The sequence below is a fragment of the Pleurodeles waltl genome, chromosome 5, assembly GCF_031143425.1.
Source record: "Pleurodeles waltl isolate 20211129_DDA chromosome 5, aPleWal1.hap1.20221129, whole genome shotgun sequence".
Lineage (NCBI taxonomy): Eukaryota > Metazoa > Chordata > Amphibia > Caudata > Salamandridae > Pleurodeles > Pleurodeles waltl.
Window position 1 is genome coordinate 93,027,958 of NC_090444.1, and position 19,223 is coordinate 93,047,180.

General features: G+C 43.5%; 1 protein-coding gene across 2 annotated transcripts in view; it reads left to right on the forward strand.

Moving 5' to 3' along the window:
• The window catches only part of LOC138295405 (dihydropyrimidinase-related protein 1-like), a 141,627-nt gene that overhangs the window by 30,638 nt on the left and 91,766 nt on the right, over nucleotides 1-19,223 (forward strand). For both annotated transcript variants that reach the window (XM_069233673.1, XM_069233674.1), the window contains exons 2-3: nucleotides 3,613-3,701; nucleotides 16,119-16,303. In XM_069233673.1, coding sequence (XP_069089774.1) covers nucleotides 3,613-3,701; nucleotides 16,119-16,303 — 274 coding nt within the window. The remainder of the gene's footprint in view (nucleotides 1-3,612; nucleotides 3,702-16,118; nucleotides 16,304-19,223) is intronic.

Here is a 19,223-nt window from a genome sequence, read left to right on the forward strand (position 1 = left end):
AGAAGTCCCGCGAGCAATTGCAATAACAATGCACTCGGGTTGGGGAAGGTAAGCTGCTGATGGCGGGGCGGGATGTAAACTGAACAGATATTGATAGTTATCCCATCCCAAATGCCAGACTTTGCCACATATTTCCCCTGTGGGTCTCTCCACATTGAATGTGAAGTAAATGGTGTCGTGTTTTTAACTAGGATGCCCACCCCCGCAAATCAGAGGTATAGCCTGTGTGAGCTGTGAGTGAGTATCCTTTAGAGATAACTCCTTGCAGGTGATTCCTAGCAGGTGGGTCTCCTGTAGCAATATTATATTGGGGTTATTTCTCCTGATGTATTGCATAACTATGCCTCGCTTTAAGGGTGCGCAGGGTAAATTGCACGTCAGAAATAGTATATGGTGATATAGACAGTTAATGTAGACTACGCCCCCAGATTCTAGCCATGACCAAGGTACCTGCCGAAAAAACACGCAAACTGTCCCTTAAAGCGATACCCCCCCTCCCTGCCGCCCTGCACAGTGGCCTTTGAACTGGCCACCTTCCCCCAACATGCAGAGCGCCTGTCATCCCCATAAACAATTTGTTGTAACTATCAACTTGGGTGAGGTTAACTTTAACATGTGCCGCCCACTGTGCAGATAATATGCACCAAACTATGAAATCTTACGTCCCTTTAGATGTGATATTGAGTGTCACTTGGTATTGCTCTGCTCCTCGTTGCTGGCTCTCTCGGGGTTTTGATCGAATTGTAGCGGTGGGCTTTCGGTGTGGTCATCAGTGACTCGAGTCTTTTGGTGTCTGTGCTTGCTGGATCCAGGGCGCCAACCCTTCAGCTACTCCCAAACCTCCTCTGGAGTGAGAAAGTGCCATGTTTTTCTTTCTGCAATGACTCGCAGTTTGGCTGGAAAGAGTATCATATATTTTAGATTTCTTGCTCTGAGTTCCTTTTTGACATCCATGAAACACCGTCGCTGTTGTTGCACTTGGATGGTGAAGTCTGAGTAGAGACTTATGGTGGCATTTTCTAATTGTAGGGCTGGTGATTTGCAGCAGCTTATAGGATAGTGTTCCGGGTTATGATTGTTCTTGGGGGGTTAACGGTTTTAAGGTTTGGCCCAGCATTCTGTTAGCCCGTTCCACTGAAAAAAATTTGGAAATGCCCTGAGGATTCAGGATATCTAGGATGATATGCTTGATGAAGAGCTCAACACTGGGGCCCTCCGCTTTCTCAGGGACCCTGTCCAGTTGCAGGTTGTTTCTTCTTTAACGCTCTTTTATGTCTTCAAGATTAGCGCAGATCAGAGCCCTATCTTATTGTAGGTGGTCCACCTGTTGAAGGAGAGTATCTGCGGAATCAGCAAACTCCATGACAGCTGTCTCTGAGTTCTTGAGTCTGTTTCTGAGTGTGTTTACGTTGGTCCGCAGCAATGACAGTTCCATCACAAAAGTCAATCTTGGTTTCCAGTGTATCTTTGACCCTTGCATGGCTGTTATTATTTCGGTGGGTGTAGGTTGGGGGGGCTGGTGTAGTTGTGTCATGTCCAGGGTCCTGTGGAGCAGACGTCATCTCTCCAGGAGAAACCGTTGGTACCGCATATTTATCCATTTTATTGGATTGATCAGGTTTTTCTTCCCTTCCCCTCACCATGGCAGTTTGTGAGTGGTGAAGGTATATAGACAGGGTGCTGTTCACCGCCGCCTGCCAGAGGGTAGGACAAAATGAACAATGTTGCAGGAGAGCTTACCAGCCTGTCAAGTGTCTCCTCCTGCAGCCTGTCTATTTTGTGCCGGTGAGTAAGACTGCTGTAGTTTGCAGGGGAGGCAGGGCGGTCTCCCTCCTTTTCTTGTGTATGGCTGTCCCCGGGTGGCTCAGTTATAGCTGTTGATCCAGGAGCTTCTACCCCAGGGAGGGGGTCTGTAAGCCTAGGGCCCCCCACATCAAGTCTGGACTGGAGGAGCTGATATGTGTCGCAAGGGCATAGGAGCAAAGTGAAATTCCCAGGCCGCTGTAGATGTTACTCTGGTGGGTGTGGGGAAATTGCAGGGGTGCATATCTTCTCTGGTGCCAGACACCTGGGTTGCGGTTTCCGTGGTGAGGACTGGAGTGGTTTGTCACTCGTAAGGTCTGGCCATTGGAAGCTGTTGGTGTTGGGTTGACGTGGGCTGGACTTTTATCTATGCTCTTCTCCTCCCTTCCCGTAGTCCCTGAAGACAAAGCAGCTGTTCCCCGGCCTCGGCCTGTAGGTTTCCGGATAGTGGAAGGGTCTTGTTCAGGGTGGCTTGGTTCTGCAGCTTGAGGTATGCAGCATGCAGGTGCGCCTCTGGACTCTCCATGCGCGGCCTAGGCTTCGTCAGGTGTCATTGGGATTCGCGGTCCGTCACCTCCCAGCGCAGCCATGGAGCGCGATCTCGGGAGGCGCAGGCCAGCCAAACAGATGATGGGTGGTGTTGCGGTCTGCTCCTCGCACCAGAGCTGTGTATAGGCCGCATCCGCACCACAAGAGGGAATCCCGGCAGGAGGCATGGTGTCGTTCAGGTCGTCAGTGGGCCCCTGTTAAGCTGCGTGCGGTTGGGCCCTTTCCTGGGTCTCTGTTGGTGGGCCATTGGCTCACGTGGTCTCTCTGCCTCGTCCTGGATTTGGGACTCATAGGCCAAGCCGCCTCTCAAGATGGCTCAGGAGGTATTCCGAATGGTTTTTGGGCCCCCGTAATGAGCACAGCACTTCCACCCCTACTTTTGCGGTCGTTTTGGGGATAGGGCTAGACAAACTCCTTGCAGATGGACTGGCCGAGGAGCTCATTTAGATCGCTTCCACCATGTTAGACTACAAACCACTCCCCCACTGTGGGATTCTTGCACCTGGACATGTAACACAGATCAGTTTGCATGTAATTTGCCCCTGAGCTGCTACAATGAAAATCAATACAAATTGGTTAAAAAAACATCTACACTGCTAGTCACATCGTATAACATCTATGTATTACACCTCTGCTAAAACATTTGAGAAAGCTGGTTCTCAAGAGTTGCAGACCGACGCTTGGGACACCCCATCTGTAGCTGGCGGGCCATAACGTATTCACAAGTACCAATTTATAGAGAGAATATGTTGGATTACCAACTGTTTGCATCCTCTAATACCATTTGACCTGGCGCAGATGCGCCAGGCCTATGTTGTCTTCATTGTGTGTTTTAATTTGAGAGCTATGGTGGCCTCTTAATTGCGTGGGTGGTCTCCACCCAGTACTGGTGTGCTTGTGTCTACAAAAAATCAATTATCATCAGCACCATGGACATCCCCTTTTAGTTAGCCGTTCACCAAATATTCAATACCCCCTTCAAAGGCAATCAATCTCTACTCTGCTTTATCATCCCATTCTCCGAAGGTCATAGGGCACAGTGCCAGGACAACAAGAGGTGGTCATTTTCATAGCTGCCCCTGGAATTATAGGGACTAAGAGGGAATGGAGATGATTGGCAATTAAAATGTGTACTTGATTCGTTTATCTTTTCCCAAAAAGCGATCTTAATATTACTAAGAACATCACATGCACATTAATTCTTCCTTTTTTAAGTTATTGATTTCTTTATCTATTTCTTTCTTTGAATTCCTTTCACAGAATGACCGTCTGCTCATTAAGGGAGGAAGAATCATCAATGACGACCAATCCTTCTACGCTGATATCTACTTGGAAGATGGAATCATCAAGTAGGTTCTACATTTTCAACCCTTTTATAATACTTGTATCTTAGGCAACCTATGCTTTTCTAGATTAGAAGAACGGGTGCCTTTTGAACCTGGCAGCCTTCTTAAAAACTTTGTGCCTGATTTAAAGTTTGATAGATAGTACTCCATCCATCAGGGTGGCAGAGGATATTTCATCCGCCTCACTGACGTACTACCATCTACCAAATTTAGAGATGACTGCTAACTGTTGTCATGACAATTATTTTCATTGTACAAAAACGTAGTAGATGGCCCCTGTCTATTTAGATGCTTGTTCCCCAAAGTTTACAAAAGTTTTTTTTTTTTTTAAAACAAACTCCCACAGCAGCCGTTTGCTTCGGAAAAACAAAAAAAAAAGCATAACGATCCTCACAACCTGAGCAGTTTCTCCCTGGGTGTAGGGGTCATCATTCTTTTTTTCTGTTCCTCACTAGCAGGTTTTTCTTGGCAGTGATGGGCAGAAATAAAAGACATTACACTATCCACCCTAATAAGAGGGGTGGTGTAATGACCTTCCTCTGATGGCCCCACTCTGTTGAGCCGTCAGACAAAGTTTTCCAATGGAGCCAATAGGTCCTCTGTTGACAGAGTAATGAAATGTGGTGGAATAATAAGAGAATAACAATTCCTTAGGTTTTGCTCAGCGCAGGTATTGCTGAGCATTGTGCCCATCTTAGCAATTCCAGCAGGACCAGGGCCCTAGGGGAGAGAGACAAAGAGTCCCCACCAAAGCCTTGGTCTCCTGTATTGGAGGATCTAGGTGTCTCCCTCACATCTTTTCTGTGAAAAAAAAAGACTTAGGGAAAAATTTCCCAAAGCAAGCAGGTTCCACATTGGCTGTTGATGCTCGATGTTCTGTCCCAAATCTACATCAGATTTATGGCCCCTTTGAAAAAGGCTAAGAGAGTATGTGTATCCCTGTATGTAAGTATGCATGTACATATGCATTAGGTATTTTTATAGCACGATCTTAGTCAAAAGGCAGAGGAGCATGGAACAGGGTCAAAGACAATCTTAAAGGCAACGAGTGACAACAGAGATTCCTGGTTTGAGGACTTTTAATGCATATTGATGTAATTTCCTTTACAGAGGTGCATCGTCAGCTCTTTCTTAAATTCGAGCAGTGTTGAGTGGCCCTTATGGATATGGAGTTGTTGTTCCAGATCGTGGGTGCATAGATGGAAAAGGCCAGCTGCCTTGTTTATTCTTTTTTACACTTCTTAATCTGTAGTTAGATAGGGTCCTGACTGCAGCTGTGTTGAAAACCATCCACGACTGTGAACTTGTCTGCAAGATAAGTGGGGGTGCTGATCATGATGGCTTTGTAAATGATGCATTTATTTTTTAAGATGGTGCAGACTGGCAAGAAGACCTCACAGATTCCAAGACGTTTTATCAGGGTAGGGGTGATTATAATTCATCACAACCTGAATGAGACATGTTGTGAAATTTAGGGTGCACTAATGGGATGCCACTGTGGAGCTTGGTAAGCCATGGAGCAGGGCATTACCATCATTCAGATTCAGGAGTACAAGATCTTAAATAGCAGTTCTGGAGTCACTTTTTGGAAAAACTGTTTAATTTTAAGTAGCAGAGAGAGCTGATTGATACCAGGCTGTCTTTGTGTTTTTTCTACAATATGATCCTTGAGGGTGAGGTTGATATCTGTTAGAAATTGAGTTATTGGTTGAGGGAGGTAAAACCCTACTCAAGCAACAACCACAATCCTTGTCCCTGAACCTGTCACTTTGAACCGGTCTCACATGACCAGATAGCCGCGCAACTGTCCTGCACAGTTTTCTTAACAATAATTTAATTGCAAATCTTGAAGTAATATTATCAATGATGACATAGAAGATGTCATGAGTGATGTAATATGTGAGGTAATAAGGGTAATTGGCAGTGCATGGCGAAGGCACGAGTTATAGTTGCATTGGAACACAAGTTATCGTAGCAGAGCCAGCTATAAACTGGTGAATTTCAGTGGTTTTGTATGTTTAAAATATTATGTTGTCACTGAAATTCCACCTATCTATAATGTTTCATTTTCAGTGAATTTCTAGGGTTTTTGAAGTAAAGTAATATTTTGTTACCATATGTGAGAAATTGGGTTATTGGTTGACTTGGGTGTGAGCTCTGATCAAGCAACAGCCACAGTGTATTGCAAGGTGAACCACAAAAAGTAACTAAATTAACCTGTGCTTGACCCTGGGTAGCTTGGCCAAGAATGTAGAAAAATAGAGTACATTTTAATATATTATTTGATACCAAAACGACAAAAATCCAATCAGTATAACCAGAGTTATGAATTTTTAAGTTTTAAGTGAAATCTAGTGCCTAAAAGATTAAAGCACTAACCACAGGCATCTAGTCACGCAATACTGGGTCAAAGTTGAAAGTTAAGGCTGACCGCAGTGGAACGCGGATCAGATACAAGAAGTGGATTGGGCCTAGTCAGCGCTTACCTTGGGAAAACTTCTTGAAGAAAAATGTCTGAAAAGGTAAAGTTCAGCGGGGTAAGGCTGCAGCAGGTGTCTAAGGAGGGAGCATCATCATTGGAAGGCCTTGGGTCAAAGCCACAGTGAAGATTTCTACTTTCAGACTTAGCACTGAAATGAAAGTTGAAAAAGTCCAGTGGGGCGAATCTGAGGGCTGTAGCCAAAGACAGTTGAACGAGGTTGGATACCCCGCTGGTGAAGGAATGCTGAAATGGATTTGCTGCTCAGAGTGGAATGTAGTGGGAGAGGCAGCGAAGTCAATCCAACCAGCGATGCAACTTTGGTGGATAGGCAAGCAAGTTGGTCCCAGTCTCCTCCTGGCTCTCAGAGCACTTTTTGGCCAAATTTACTCTAAGTCCTTAGTTTTGGTCATTGGAAATTGGCCATCTGGGCATCTTCAGCACCGCAACCAAGGGTCCAGGACTGGTGGGACACACTTCGGAGTTCAGTACTCACTCATGTTGGGTCCAGGTGTGGGTTGAAGATGGTGGGAGCCTGTTATGCCCATGTAGCTCTGAACAGTGAACTAGCCCTTGGATTCACTTCTGGCAGTTCTGGGTGCATGTAAAGATGCAGGGCTGGCATCTGAGGTTTCAAAGCAGGCTCCAGGCAACAATGCAGTCCTTCTGGATACAGCAGCAGTCTGGCAGAGTGCACAGCAGGTCACAGCAGCAGTCAGTCCTCTGAGAATCATTCCGCAGGTCCAGTAGTGAACTGAAGAGTGGGCCTGAAGGGCCTATTTTTATACACTGGTGCCTTTTTTCTGGAAGGTGGTAGAAGCTTCTGGAAGGGTTCTTGGAACTGAATGGAATTTCCTCACTCCCCTACCCTGGCTCCAAGTGGTCTGCAGTGACAATACAGGGTTGTTAGGCCCTTTGTCTGATGGCAGAGTGCAGATTATTCAGGTGTAAGTGGGGTTGTGCTGAGCTCCACCCCCTCATCCTGCAAGCAGATAGCCCATTGAGGGAACCCTAATCCCTATACTGTGTGACTGTCTAGGAGGGATTCACAAAGTCTAATTGTCAGCTACACCTAGTCATGTGACCCAAAACAGGCTGCAAGCAGCAAAATACGAACTTTCTAAAAGTGGCATTTTCACAATTATTGTGAAAATTCTGACTTTAACATTACAGAGGGTTTATCATTACAATTTCATAGGTAGCAACATGACCTATCTACCTGCTCCCTATTAGGAATTACAGTTATTTAAAGGTAATAAGGACTCCCCAATGTTATTGTATAGGAGGGACAGACCTCTCAGTAGTGAAAAACTAATTTAACTAATTTAGGGTTTTTTCACTACCAGGACATGTAAAACGTAAATGTCCAACCTTTTAATTACACAGCACCCAGCCCTATGGGCTACCTAGGGCCTACCTGACGGGTGACTTATGTGTAATGAAAGGGAAGTTTAAGGTTTGGTAAGTGGATTTTGATGCCACCTCGACATGGCAGTGCGATACTATATTCAGGCCGCAATGGCAGGCCTGGGACTTGTTTTAGAGGGCTACGTAAGTGGGTGGCGCAATAAGTGCTGCAGATTCATTCCTAGCATTTATGTGGGTATACAGTACACCACTCTACATGGGAGTTATATGTAAATTAAATACCACAACAAAAAATGATTTCCAAACTTTTGAAATTATGTGCTTTTTACACCATTTCCAGTCACTAAATGTTGAAGGCTGTTTTCTTTGAAAAGAAGACAAGTTTCTTCTCTGCAGCTCTGGAAATTCGAGAGCACTGGATATTCCACGTTAAAGTTTGGCAAGGTGGTACCCTGACGGGCATGACTGGTCTTATTATTTGCCCTACTCACACCTACCTACTACAACAATGCTGCAAAGGTTGCGCTGCAGTGTATCATTATACAATAACACATGGTAGCTTTTTTTTAACAATGTTCTGAGGTCCGGCAGACTGATGTATTTCAGAAATATACTATGTATGAGATTAAAATCATGTGTGCATACATAGGGCTGGCTCCTTGTGGATGAGGTTACGGTGAATAGGCAAGTCGACAGGTCAGTGTTACTGTCAACAGGTAGGTAAAATACGCCTTCCCAAGTGCACTATGTTGGCAGTGTAACATTTCTAGGATGTGCAAAGTTCTTATTGGCGAGTGTAGTCTAGTGTAGATTCTGGTTACTGGCCATAGTTTTTGGTGTCCTTTGCTGCTCCTACAGCTCTGTAGTTGTGTGGTTTTTCCATGCAAACTAGCAATATTTCCTTGTGAAGGCTAATATTTTCTTGGAAGTGCTAGTTCGGGCTGGAATTGCATGTGTCCTTTTCTTGTGAATTAGCATTATCAGTATTTCCCTTCTTAACCTTGGATACTGGTTGGCTTACACTTACTTTGATGTGAAGTCGAGACCTCTTACTGTAAAATGAATGGTCCATTCTTTGTGTAGATATTCTGGTGGTACTGACTCAGGTTGTGCTGGTGAATGTGAGGGTGGTTTCGATATAATTATGCCAACAATAAAAACATGAGAGAAGTCTGCTGCTAAATGTGGAAGTGACATTTTGGGAGCAGCGTGTAATTTATAAAAACATAAATGCAGAGCACCAAACTTTTTGTAGGTTCCCATCGCTGAATGCCAGGGTTGCCATAACCTTTTTCTTTTACTATCCCAAACTTGCTTATTCTTGCAGGTTCTTTTTTTCATCCCCTTTTCTGCCTTCCTCATTGTTTTCCTATCTCGCTTTCTCCTTTCTTTCTTTTCTTGTCTTTCTCTCTTGCTTTGGGTCATGGTCTGTAGGTGGAAAAATAAGCCCTAATCTCATAAACTGAGCGGTGGTGCCCAACATAGATGCATTAAGTTGTGGGTAGGGCTGAGTAAGCATACCTCTCACTTCTGGAGAGCGTAGGCAGCTAAAGCAATCACATCTACATGGAAATGTGCTGCAGATAGAATATTATGCCAGGTGGAGTAAGCTGGCAGTGGAGTTAGATTGCTCCATCCTTTGGTAAAGGAAGTTTAACACTTACAAAAGGCTGCATTGTTTTATGTTTAGTTTACACAGTGTGAGCTTTCTGGCTAAATCAGGAGTGTTTGCGTATATACTTCTTGACTCTGACTTCAAAATCCTCTTCACAAATTCTGCAAGCATGTTAGATGGTTTCCAAACATGGCAAGGATAGGCTCACTTTGTGTCCCGTGCCTTAGTCACTGACCTGTCTGACAAGTTTCAGCACTGTTTTCAGCAGTTACTTAGGGTCTTACTCCAGTCAATGTATTCTCTCATAACCTTTGAAATTCCTAATTCACCTCTGTGGTTCTATTTACATCAGTTTTCCACAATGGTCAACACATGCTGGCTGTCCGTGTACCTAAAGTCCCTGGCTACACTGATGGCTGCAGACACACCCTCCTGGTGGGCCCCTCAAAGAAAAACACACAAGAGTGATTTGAGCATGTGTTATGTGTGTTTTTGTAAAGACCTGTGCAGGAGGTCTTAATTATAAACTCATTTCAGAAGGTTTTAATTACTATATTGACAATTATGGGAATGAGATTACAGAACTACTGCAACCTATTTTGAGAGCAATTGTGTCTACTAAAGAGGTTTCAGCACCATGAACCTGAGAGAGTCACCCTTACGAAAATGTGTTGGTGTCGCACATCTTTCTTCTATAAATTTCATAGATCTCAGAGGCCCGCCTCCTCCTCTTTGGTATATGTATGATACTCAGTCTAGGATGGTAGATCCTACTGCTCATCACAACAAAAGATATCAGACACACTGGATTTTTTAAAGTTATTTTGATACCTACATGTTAGAGATTCAATGATGTAAAAGGTCTCACTAATTGCTCATTACTTCTGGTTAAACAGCCTTTTGCAATATAGCATAGACAAGAATGTCTGAATTAATATGTGTGCATTATATCGAGTTATAACTGTAGCTTTCATTGGGAATATCGTTTGCCATGATCGGAATACCAAATATAATGCACAACTTTCATTTTTTCTTTTGATAATGGTTAACAAGTGCTAAAATTATCAGAGTATATATAGTTGGTGAGTTAATATATTTTATAGTTTTGATATTTACAATTGCATTTTCTAGTATTTTTAATGCAATTCATGAACTGTGCTCTGTTCTTGGCGTGGCACGTTTAGTATGCCTAGCTTGTAGCACTTAGTCGCTTGTCTACTGCAGTTAGTCATCCCCATTTGAGCTGTTAATTCCTTTAAGCAGGGAACTCAAGTTACAGGCTTAAGTACTGATCAGCTTTGTAATGTGCTCAAATTTACTCACGATAGACCTGCTAAATGTATGTGTGTGGTCCTAAGATCTGATAGCACTGCTTGTGATGTCACTTCCTGTAAAGGCATGGGTTGTAATGCCACTTGCTGTGATGTCACTTTCTTTGACGCCATATGTAATGTCACACGCTGTGATGTTACTCCGAGTGATGTCACTTGCTTAATTGCCTAACTTGGCTATTCCTACCACTTCATTTTTAGGACTTGTGCCCTGAAGCACAGCATGAGTGTTAGGATCTTCCTATTAGAGGATTGCAGTCTGGAGTGTGTGCACCTTCTGGAGGATGACCCCAGAACTCTCTGGACCTCTCAAAAGGTGTGGGGCACAGAGGAGGGAGAGGATTTGCCAGATCCCAGACCTGCTGAATTCTATCCCAGCATTGAGTGCAATTCACTGTGAGGGCATAGGGAAGTGGAATACAGCGGAGTGATGCAACTTCACTGCTCTGGGGTAAACCCTGATTTTGACATTACCTTAAAGTCATGGAGAGAGACCTACAGCTTTTTGGAATGTGATTATAGGGGTAGCTCATTACCCACACTTGGGGGCTCTGGAAGAACTGACCTCACACTTTGGAGGTCATTACGAGTTTAGTGGACGGAAAAGGCCGTCTGCCAAAGTCCTGCGGTCAGGTTGCCACCAGTGCAGCGGCCTTCCCGTGGGCCCCATTAAGAGTTTTCCGCTGGGTCAGTGGGTGGAAACAGAGTTTCCACCTGCTGGCCCACCGGGAAACAGCCCACAACATTGTGGGCAAAGCAGACAGTGAACAGCGCAACAGAGCTGGCCATGGGTGCCCCTGCACTGCCCATGCCAAGTGCATGGGCAGTGCAGGGCTCCCCCTAGGACGCCCTGCACCCCATCTCCACCAGCCTTTACATGGCGGTGCTACTGCCATGTAAAAGCTGGCGGAGAGAGGGTCTTAATCCCCAGGGCGGCACTGCTTGCAGCGCTGCCCTGGCGGATGAGGACCACCAGCACCGCAAGTCCCTCCTGTGGAGAAGAACTGACAGTGCTGGCAGTCTGACCGTGGCCTAACCGCCACGGTCATAATGTGGTGGTCTGACCGCTGCCAAAGCTCTCACCATTTATTGTTCTGGGGCCCCTGAGATGTAGGATGCTCTATGGAGGCAGTATTTGACTCTACCGATGGTCATGAGAGATGTTGAAAACATTACCTTGTATGAATTTGAATGTAAATCTGAGTCACAAGAACACGTAAGCAAGGTGCAGAGAGTTGATATGTTTCTCTGAATTAATATGTGTATGTTTACTGGGATTTTTGAATAGCGTTGTGGTTGTTACTATTACCTAATTTTACCGTACTCCAGTTTACTCACCTTGGAAGGATGTAAGACTAAGTTGTGCTAGCAGGGATTTGTAACCCCTAGATTGCAGGAGATGTTAGGTGTGAGTATTTATTTCATGAGCGATTTTGCCATGTAGAGCAGCCCATAAGACTCTTCTTGAAAATACCACGTCCAAGGCATTACAATGATAAAGGTCATCAAAGGATGAGCAGGGGATGAATTCCTTTAAGTGTTGCTTAACATAATATAGTAACCATTGAACTGATCTCCTGGAAGAAAGTTACTGAAGCTAAAAAACGTGTTGCAGTTAACAAATACATTTTCATCAAGTCGGTCTTAGGATAGGGGTCTAGGAGGCAGCAGCATTATCATTCCTTGCCCAAGCCCAAGAGACCTGTGTTACTCACCCCTTCTAGTCATCAAGTGGTGAGAAGGGATAATTTAAGGGAAGAAGGGAGAACCTAACATCTACCATGGCAAGCTGACAGGCAAAGGGAGAGGCCACCCATGATTGTCTAAGCTGAACACAGTCAGAGACAGTGATGAAGTAAGGGCAGGCCTCTGCATCACCCAAAGGGACCTCTAGATCATCCAGGGAAACCTGTGCATCACTCAAGGGGATCTCTGCATCAACCGAAGGGACCTCTGCATCACCCAAAAGGACCGCTTCATCATACAATGAGACCTCTGCGTCACCCAGGGGGGACCTGTGTATCACCCAAAAGGACCTCTGCATCACCCAAGGGGACCTCTGCATCACCCAAAGGGACCTCTACATCCCTAAGGAGACCTCTGAATTACCCAAGGGGACCTCTGCAAATTCAAGGGGACCTTTATATCACACAAGAAACCCTTCTGCATCACCCATGGAGACCTCTGTGTCTCCCAAGGTGCTCGGCAGCAGGAGGTGGTGGGCATGGATTATCACTATATCCAGAGTTAGAAACCATTAACTCGATGTTTCCAAAAGCCATGCTTCCAAAGTTAAAAAAAGATTCTGCCATGCTAGAGCTCTTGCCCTGCTGGAATTCAAAATGGACAGTGGTCCCAGTTCTTATTTTTACTTTCTAATTTAAGTACCACTGAATGATTCTTCCCAGTAGTTCAATTTGACCTACAGGTGATTTTGTCTAAGTTCATCTTGTACCAACCGTTTCCTTTTCTTCTTCTTGTACATGTGGGCAGCTGTTTTGTATGAACACCCCGCGGATGACAGATGAGCGGTATACCCACAGGAGCTGTGCCTAACGCTCAGTACCCCTGGGGAACTAATGTGGGCGGTAGCCCAATTGGAAAACATATAATTCCCCAGTTCCAACTGTGAATTTGTAGCCCAGATGGAGGAGGATCTGGTTTTCTTTTGCCTGCGTCTAGTGCACTGTACTGAACCCATGATGACCCAATTATTAGGACACTGAAACTTCGACTTTGGTCTGGTACTCCGTGGCAGCCCCAAACTGTCATTGTTCTTCCTTTGGGAGTTCAAGCCTATTTTAGGTGATGGGTATTTGGGTGTTCAAAATATTTTTCGGCTTTCCAAACATTTTGCCAGCTTAAATTCCTACAGTGCCCAGATAATATTTAGAATTTTCAAAAGCTCTTTACCAAAACATGCACTGGAATTACCACCCCCTAACAATGATGGTAGCACCCACTGCAGCTTAAACTTGAGGAACCAGGGCAGCAGTGGTGGCCGACAAAAATCTCAAGTGGGTGGGGGGAACAAATAAAAACTAAATACAAAAAATGAATTTACCAGTCCCAATGCTGCCTGCACAGCACAGGCTCCCCACAGCAACCCTGGTGCTGTTCTCATGCTATACCTAGCATGAGCGCAGCGCCAGGTTTGGTCTGAGCATGGCAGTCTGTGCAGTTTTTCCAACCCCGCTGTGCAACACAGCCGGGTTGGAGAAACCTAAGTGCGCATGTCAGTTTGGCCGGCCTAAGACAGCTGACCAAACTAATTGGCGCACTTAAGTGCACTCTGTGACTCCACTCTCCCTCTCCTCTCTCCCCTCCCATCGCCCAGCCCGCCCTTCTCTGCACATGTTGGCTGAGCCAGCAGCTGAAAAGTCTAAACTATTGTGGGGTTTTTTTCAGCTGCCGGCTCTTAGTCAGGGGGGCGACACTTCTTTGCCATTGTGAAGGAGCTGCCCCTGCAGGGCAGACATACCAGATGACTTTTCAATGGAAGTCGGCCCCTACCACTACTACACAAGTGCTAATATGATACTTGGATTGGAGTTTATGTATATAATGCATGTCTATGGATTCCCAAGGGTGGTAACAGTAAGAGGTGTATGTTATGGTATGGTTTGGTTATTTAAATAGTGCACGCTACCCCTGATAAAACACAAAAGCACTTTTTGATTGCGTACCGTGCTACTCTGTGGGAGACCAGTATTAATGATTTACTCACGCATGATGGATTTAGGTTAGTCAAGCTGTTTCCATTCAGTGTCATGCATTTTGTAATACTCTTTCATGTGAATTTTGTGCAAATTCTGTTTTGCTATGTACTTACGTTTGTGAGATGCTTCACAGTCCTAGCCATGGATGCAAACCTTGTTTCCATCAGTCTTCTCCTCATGGAATGGACTGAATTAAACCTTGGAGAGGAGTGGTGATATTCTAGACACTTGAGGTACCCCTTGGGAGATACTGAATAGTGAATGGTGTAGAGGTGACTTGACACATTACTATATTGTTTGCTATGTCCTTAAAGTAGGAGGCTATCCAGTTCAGGATGCTTTCTGCAATAGCAGTTTCTTTTGTCTATATTGTAGTGCTTCATAATGCAAAGGGTTGAAAGCTGCCTTAGGATGAGGAGGAGTAGTACTGCTACCCTCTTTCTATCCACTTTTGTTTTTATGTCATACCAGATGGAGATCAGGATAGATTCAGTGGCCCTGCTTGAATGGAAGCCTGAATACGGGTCGGATAGTTGTAAGCTCGCTTCCAGGAAACTGAATATCTCTGAGAAACGTGCCCTTTCTTTAATTTGCTGAGAAATGTTTGAAGTTGTTAGCATCAACTGGGTCTGCACTATTTTTCCTAATGAGTGGTTTCATATAATATATCTTGAGTTCTGATGGAAAAGTGCCTGTATTCACAAGAGTTGTGTTTTTTATATTCATTGTTAGAATTGCAGCTAGTAAGAGTATTGACTTGAAAGCTTGTGGGGTCAAGGGTGTGGTGGTGAGCCAGCGAGTCCACTAGCTTTAATCAGGTCATGGGATTCCAAAAGGGTCATTTGTTGAAAGAAAGTTAAAGTAAGGGCCTTCCTGTTTGGAGTGATCTCTGTATACAAGTCTTCAAATTGGAACTGGGTGTTTTGTTTAGTAGGTATAGATATAATGTTTTGGCTTTGGGAATGAAATGATATGCTGTTAGATCCAGAGATTTAGTGATTGAGGTGTCAGAGATGTGCAGTTCTAGATTGTATCTTATGAAATTCCTTTTTGGACCACGCCATTAGAAATCGTGTTTGAGTAGTGTGCTCTGTTTACTTTTTTGTTTTCAATTTGTAAATCCTATTGTGTCTTGAAGACATGTTTTGTCTAGAGTACATTTTTTATTTTACCATTGTCATTGAAGGGTGCAAATTTGTGTTTTTAGTGTTTATATTTCCACATTCATCCTAACTATTATCTGTTTCTTTTTTTGTAGCTTTGTTCATCCAGGCATACAATTTCTCTTCTGTGATTATCTGCTAACAGTCTACAGTAGCCATAAATTAGTTGTTTTGAGTTCTTCAAGGTTGAGCTTGTTGCATTGTCTATGGATTATTGTGTGTGAAGCAGGGTTGTTCCATGGGATATTATAAATGAAAGAATTGTTGTGGTGTTCGCTCCAAGGAACAGAGTCAGTAAACTTAATGTTGACTGGTTTTGGTTTGCTGGCGAGCCCATCTAGTGAATTTCTTGCTATGTGAGTAGGTCCTGAAATGAGGTTTGGAGATTGCCAGATTCCATGCTAGTTGTGATGCTATTTATCTGTGGAATTTTTTGTTTGTCAAACCAGGTCTGTAGGTCACCACAGGTACATAATAGGGTACTTAATGGAATTGTCTAATATGAATTCTAAGAGTGTGTCTTTAAATGTTCCACTACTTAGAAAATGGTCTGTAGTGTGGCCTGTACAGTAGTAGGAATGCACAGAAGAACATAAGTGTAGGGTTACATCTATTTACTCTGTGTGTAAAACTGCATGTATCATTAATTTGTGCGTTCAAGCTAATTTCAAAACCGTGTATAAATTGCACTTTTACTTTATCATCTTGAATACAATGCATTTAACATTATTTTAATGTATGTTAGGCAAATTGGAGAAAATCTGATTGTTCCTGGAGGAGTAAAGACCATTGAGGCGAATGGAAGAATGGTTATACCGGGAGGGATTGATGTCAACACCTGCCTGCAGAAGCCATACCTGGGAATGACAACTGTGGATGATTTCTACCAAGGCACCAAGGCCGCAGTGGCAGGAGGCACCACCATGATCAGTAAGTATGGAGTGCTGAGCAACTGAACATCTAGTGATGGGAGAATAGTGAGTAATAATGATTTTGTGAAATAGTATCATTGGTTAATGGTTTATTAAATCATTATCACAGAGATTATTCATTTGTAGAATCTGAAGAATATAGTCCAGTCTTCAATAAGCATCTGGATGCGGGTTAGGCATAGCTGGAAACACATTCATCATGATGTGGGCCATCACAAGTGTCAGATGCATTGCACTAAACCAAGATTAAACATGTGCATGTGTTTAAGGGTAATGGCATTGCTAGAAAACAAGGGCCATATGAATGAACACATTTTCCCATAGACACAGAATGGGTAAAACCCTTTGATACATCCGGCCCTAAATCCCTTATTTACTACAATCACCTTGAAAATGTACTTTTCTATTGCTCCATGACACCTCTGTTGTGCTGGTGGCTTTATGTTGTTTTGGGGCAAACATCATTTCACATCCATACAAGTTAATGTTGCAAGTCTCCATTTAAGTAATGTTATTTTGTTTTACATTTTCCCAGTTCATTTCAAATTTGTTTTCTTTTTTTACGGGAAAATGTCCTTTTTTGCATGCACATTCCATCCCCTTGCTTTCCTCTCCCCTTTCCTTTTTTTGCTCCTCTGTGCCGCTGTAGTCAGATTCCACAGTAGTACCTGCTGAGAAGAAGGATTGGTGGACAGTGGAGTATGGGCTCAGCCTCAAAGAGGACAGCAGTGATTCCAGGACTGAGCGCTGAGAAGATCTGTTAAGTTTCATTCTTGATTGTTCAAGGGAAGGGTGATTCCCCGCTGTGGCCACGCTGTTACCTGGCACAGAATAGTTTGTGTGAAGGGGAAGAAGCGCCTCCTCTATAGTGCCCCAGCTACGAGGAAAAAGCCACGAACTGTAGCAAACTTCCTTGGCAACCTTGTTATTCTTAATTAAAGATGAACCTTAATGCAAAAGTAAATAGCATTATACCAACCTCTCTCTGACAGTGCAAAAGAGAAAAGAGCCAAGCAAAAGCATTCAGCTTAATCCATAGGAAATTCCAACTAAAAGGAGGTAAAATCAGGGACAAAAATAGAAGCAAGAGGTCGATGAATGTGATGAAAAAGAAAGGAACAAATACATTACGATGCACCCATCACTCATAAAGGCCTCCTTATATATGATTCAAACAGGAACTGGCATCACAGGAAAATACCCAATTTCATTTTATATTGAAAATTGACAGAGTGCCCTTACCGGCCCATGTAGTTGTCGCCTCTTCATACTGAACAGCCTGTGTTAGGTCACATACCTAGGGCCCTGGCATAGTGAACTTATTCACTTAAAAGTGTGAATCAAAATTCATACTGCCTTGAAAAAGCTCCAGGCCCGCAAGCCGCAGAGTGCGGAGAAGTGTTGGCTGTCCTGAGTGAAAATAACCTCCATATTATCACATTAACAAATTCTATGATGAGGAATAATAAAAACTACCACACCCGTGATGGCCTACTGAAAGAAAGGAAATACTGGCACATATAATTCTGTGACTTTCAATGTACAATAGGGATGTTTTCATTTTGTCATAGATGTATCAGCCCGAGCATTGCCTGAGATGGCTGAAAATGCATCCTGAAACAAGAGGCGTAAAAATGACCTTTTACCTTGGTTACCTTGTATGCTCTGAGCGGTGTGGGCTATCATCGGTGCTGGTACTAACCGCTTTGGTCTGTCCGTGACCCTTTATCTAAACAACCTTTTCTTCTGGGGAGGAGCACAGTGGCTAAGATTTCCCTTATCTTGTCTCTGTCAGTCTTCTATCATTGCTGCACCTAGCAGATATCCCTTTTATTTTCAGTACATCTCAGAGTACTTTTAGAGGGTTAGCTCTGAATTGCCTCCTGTACACACAAGCCAGCACTGGTTGATTAATTCGATGTTGCAAATTATTTCAATCAAGGTTCCTATGGGGGTCATGCTCTGAATGAGAGCGGGCTCTGTGATTTATCACTTGCTGCATTTAATTAACATGATCATTTATCCACTGCCTCTACAGAATTGAGCTGCCTTACCTGAGTGAAGAAGATAAATTGATGTACTGTGGCCAAGGAGAGGATTCATTACTGAACAATGGGTTACACTAGTATTCAGATGCGTCTCTTCCTCTATATTGTAGATTAGAACAAATACTATAAATGCTATCAGTAGTGTGTGAGTACTTTTCTAACTGTTATCATTACCAGGCAGGTTGTTCATTGAAAATGCATTTCATGATAAAAGATCTTTAAAGCGCTGAACTAGGGACATTATCACTTCCCTGGATGGATGAGCTCTACTAAATTATTAAAGCGATCGATCTCAACCAGAGCAGATGGATGGACACAGTGATCAAAGTGGTCCTTTGCACCTCTCTGGTTCAATGCACGTTTCATATGACTTTTTAGTTCATTTGTTTACATTGTGTTATTTAAACCAAGGCAATGGTTTGAAAATGTTAACATACTCATGATTATACCATGTGGATGCAGGGTAAGAGGACATTTTAGTGCAAATACTGTTCTCTACAGGCCCCCACATCTGAAACTTATTAACACCGAACATAAGCCTCTCTCCCTCAATCATGATCTTTTTTAAGAGCAGCTCAAAGAGGCCCCATCTTGAACTCTGTGTAATACAAATGGTGTTTAGGTATGAGTAATTACGCATTAAAATTAGTGTTTTTTTTAATTATTTAGTGCTTTCTCACTATGGTATTTGTAAATACAATGTAAAACTATTGCTTAGTTTTATCACCCATTGTTGCATTTAAACATGCAGTGATTTAGTTATTTTAGATCAAATCTTATGCGGTGCCAGGCACCTGGGTTAAGTATATTCTATATTTTTAGAGCTACACAAATTGAGCAAACTGAGGAGCCTTTGAAGGCCAAACACAT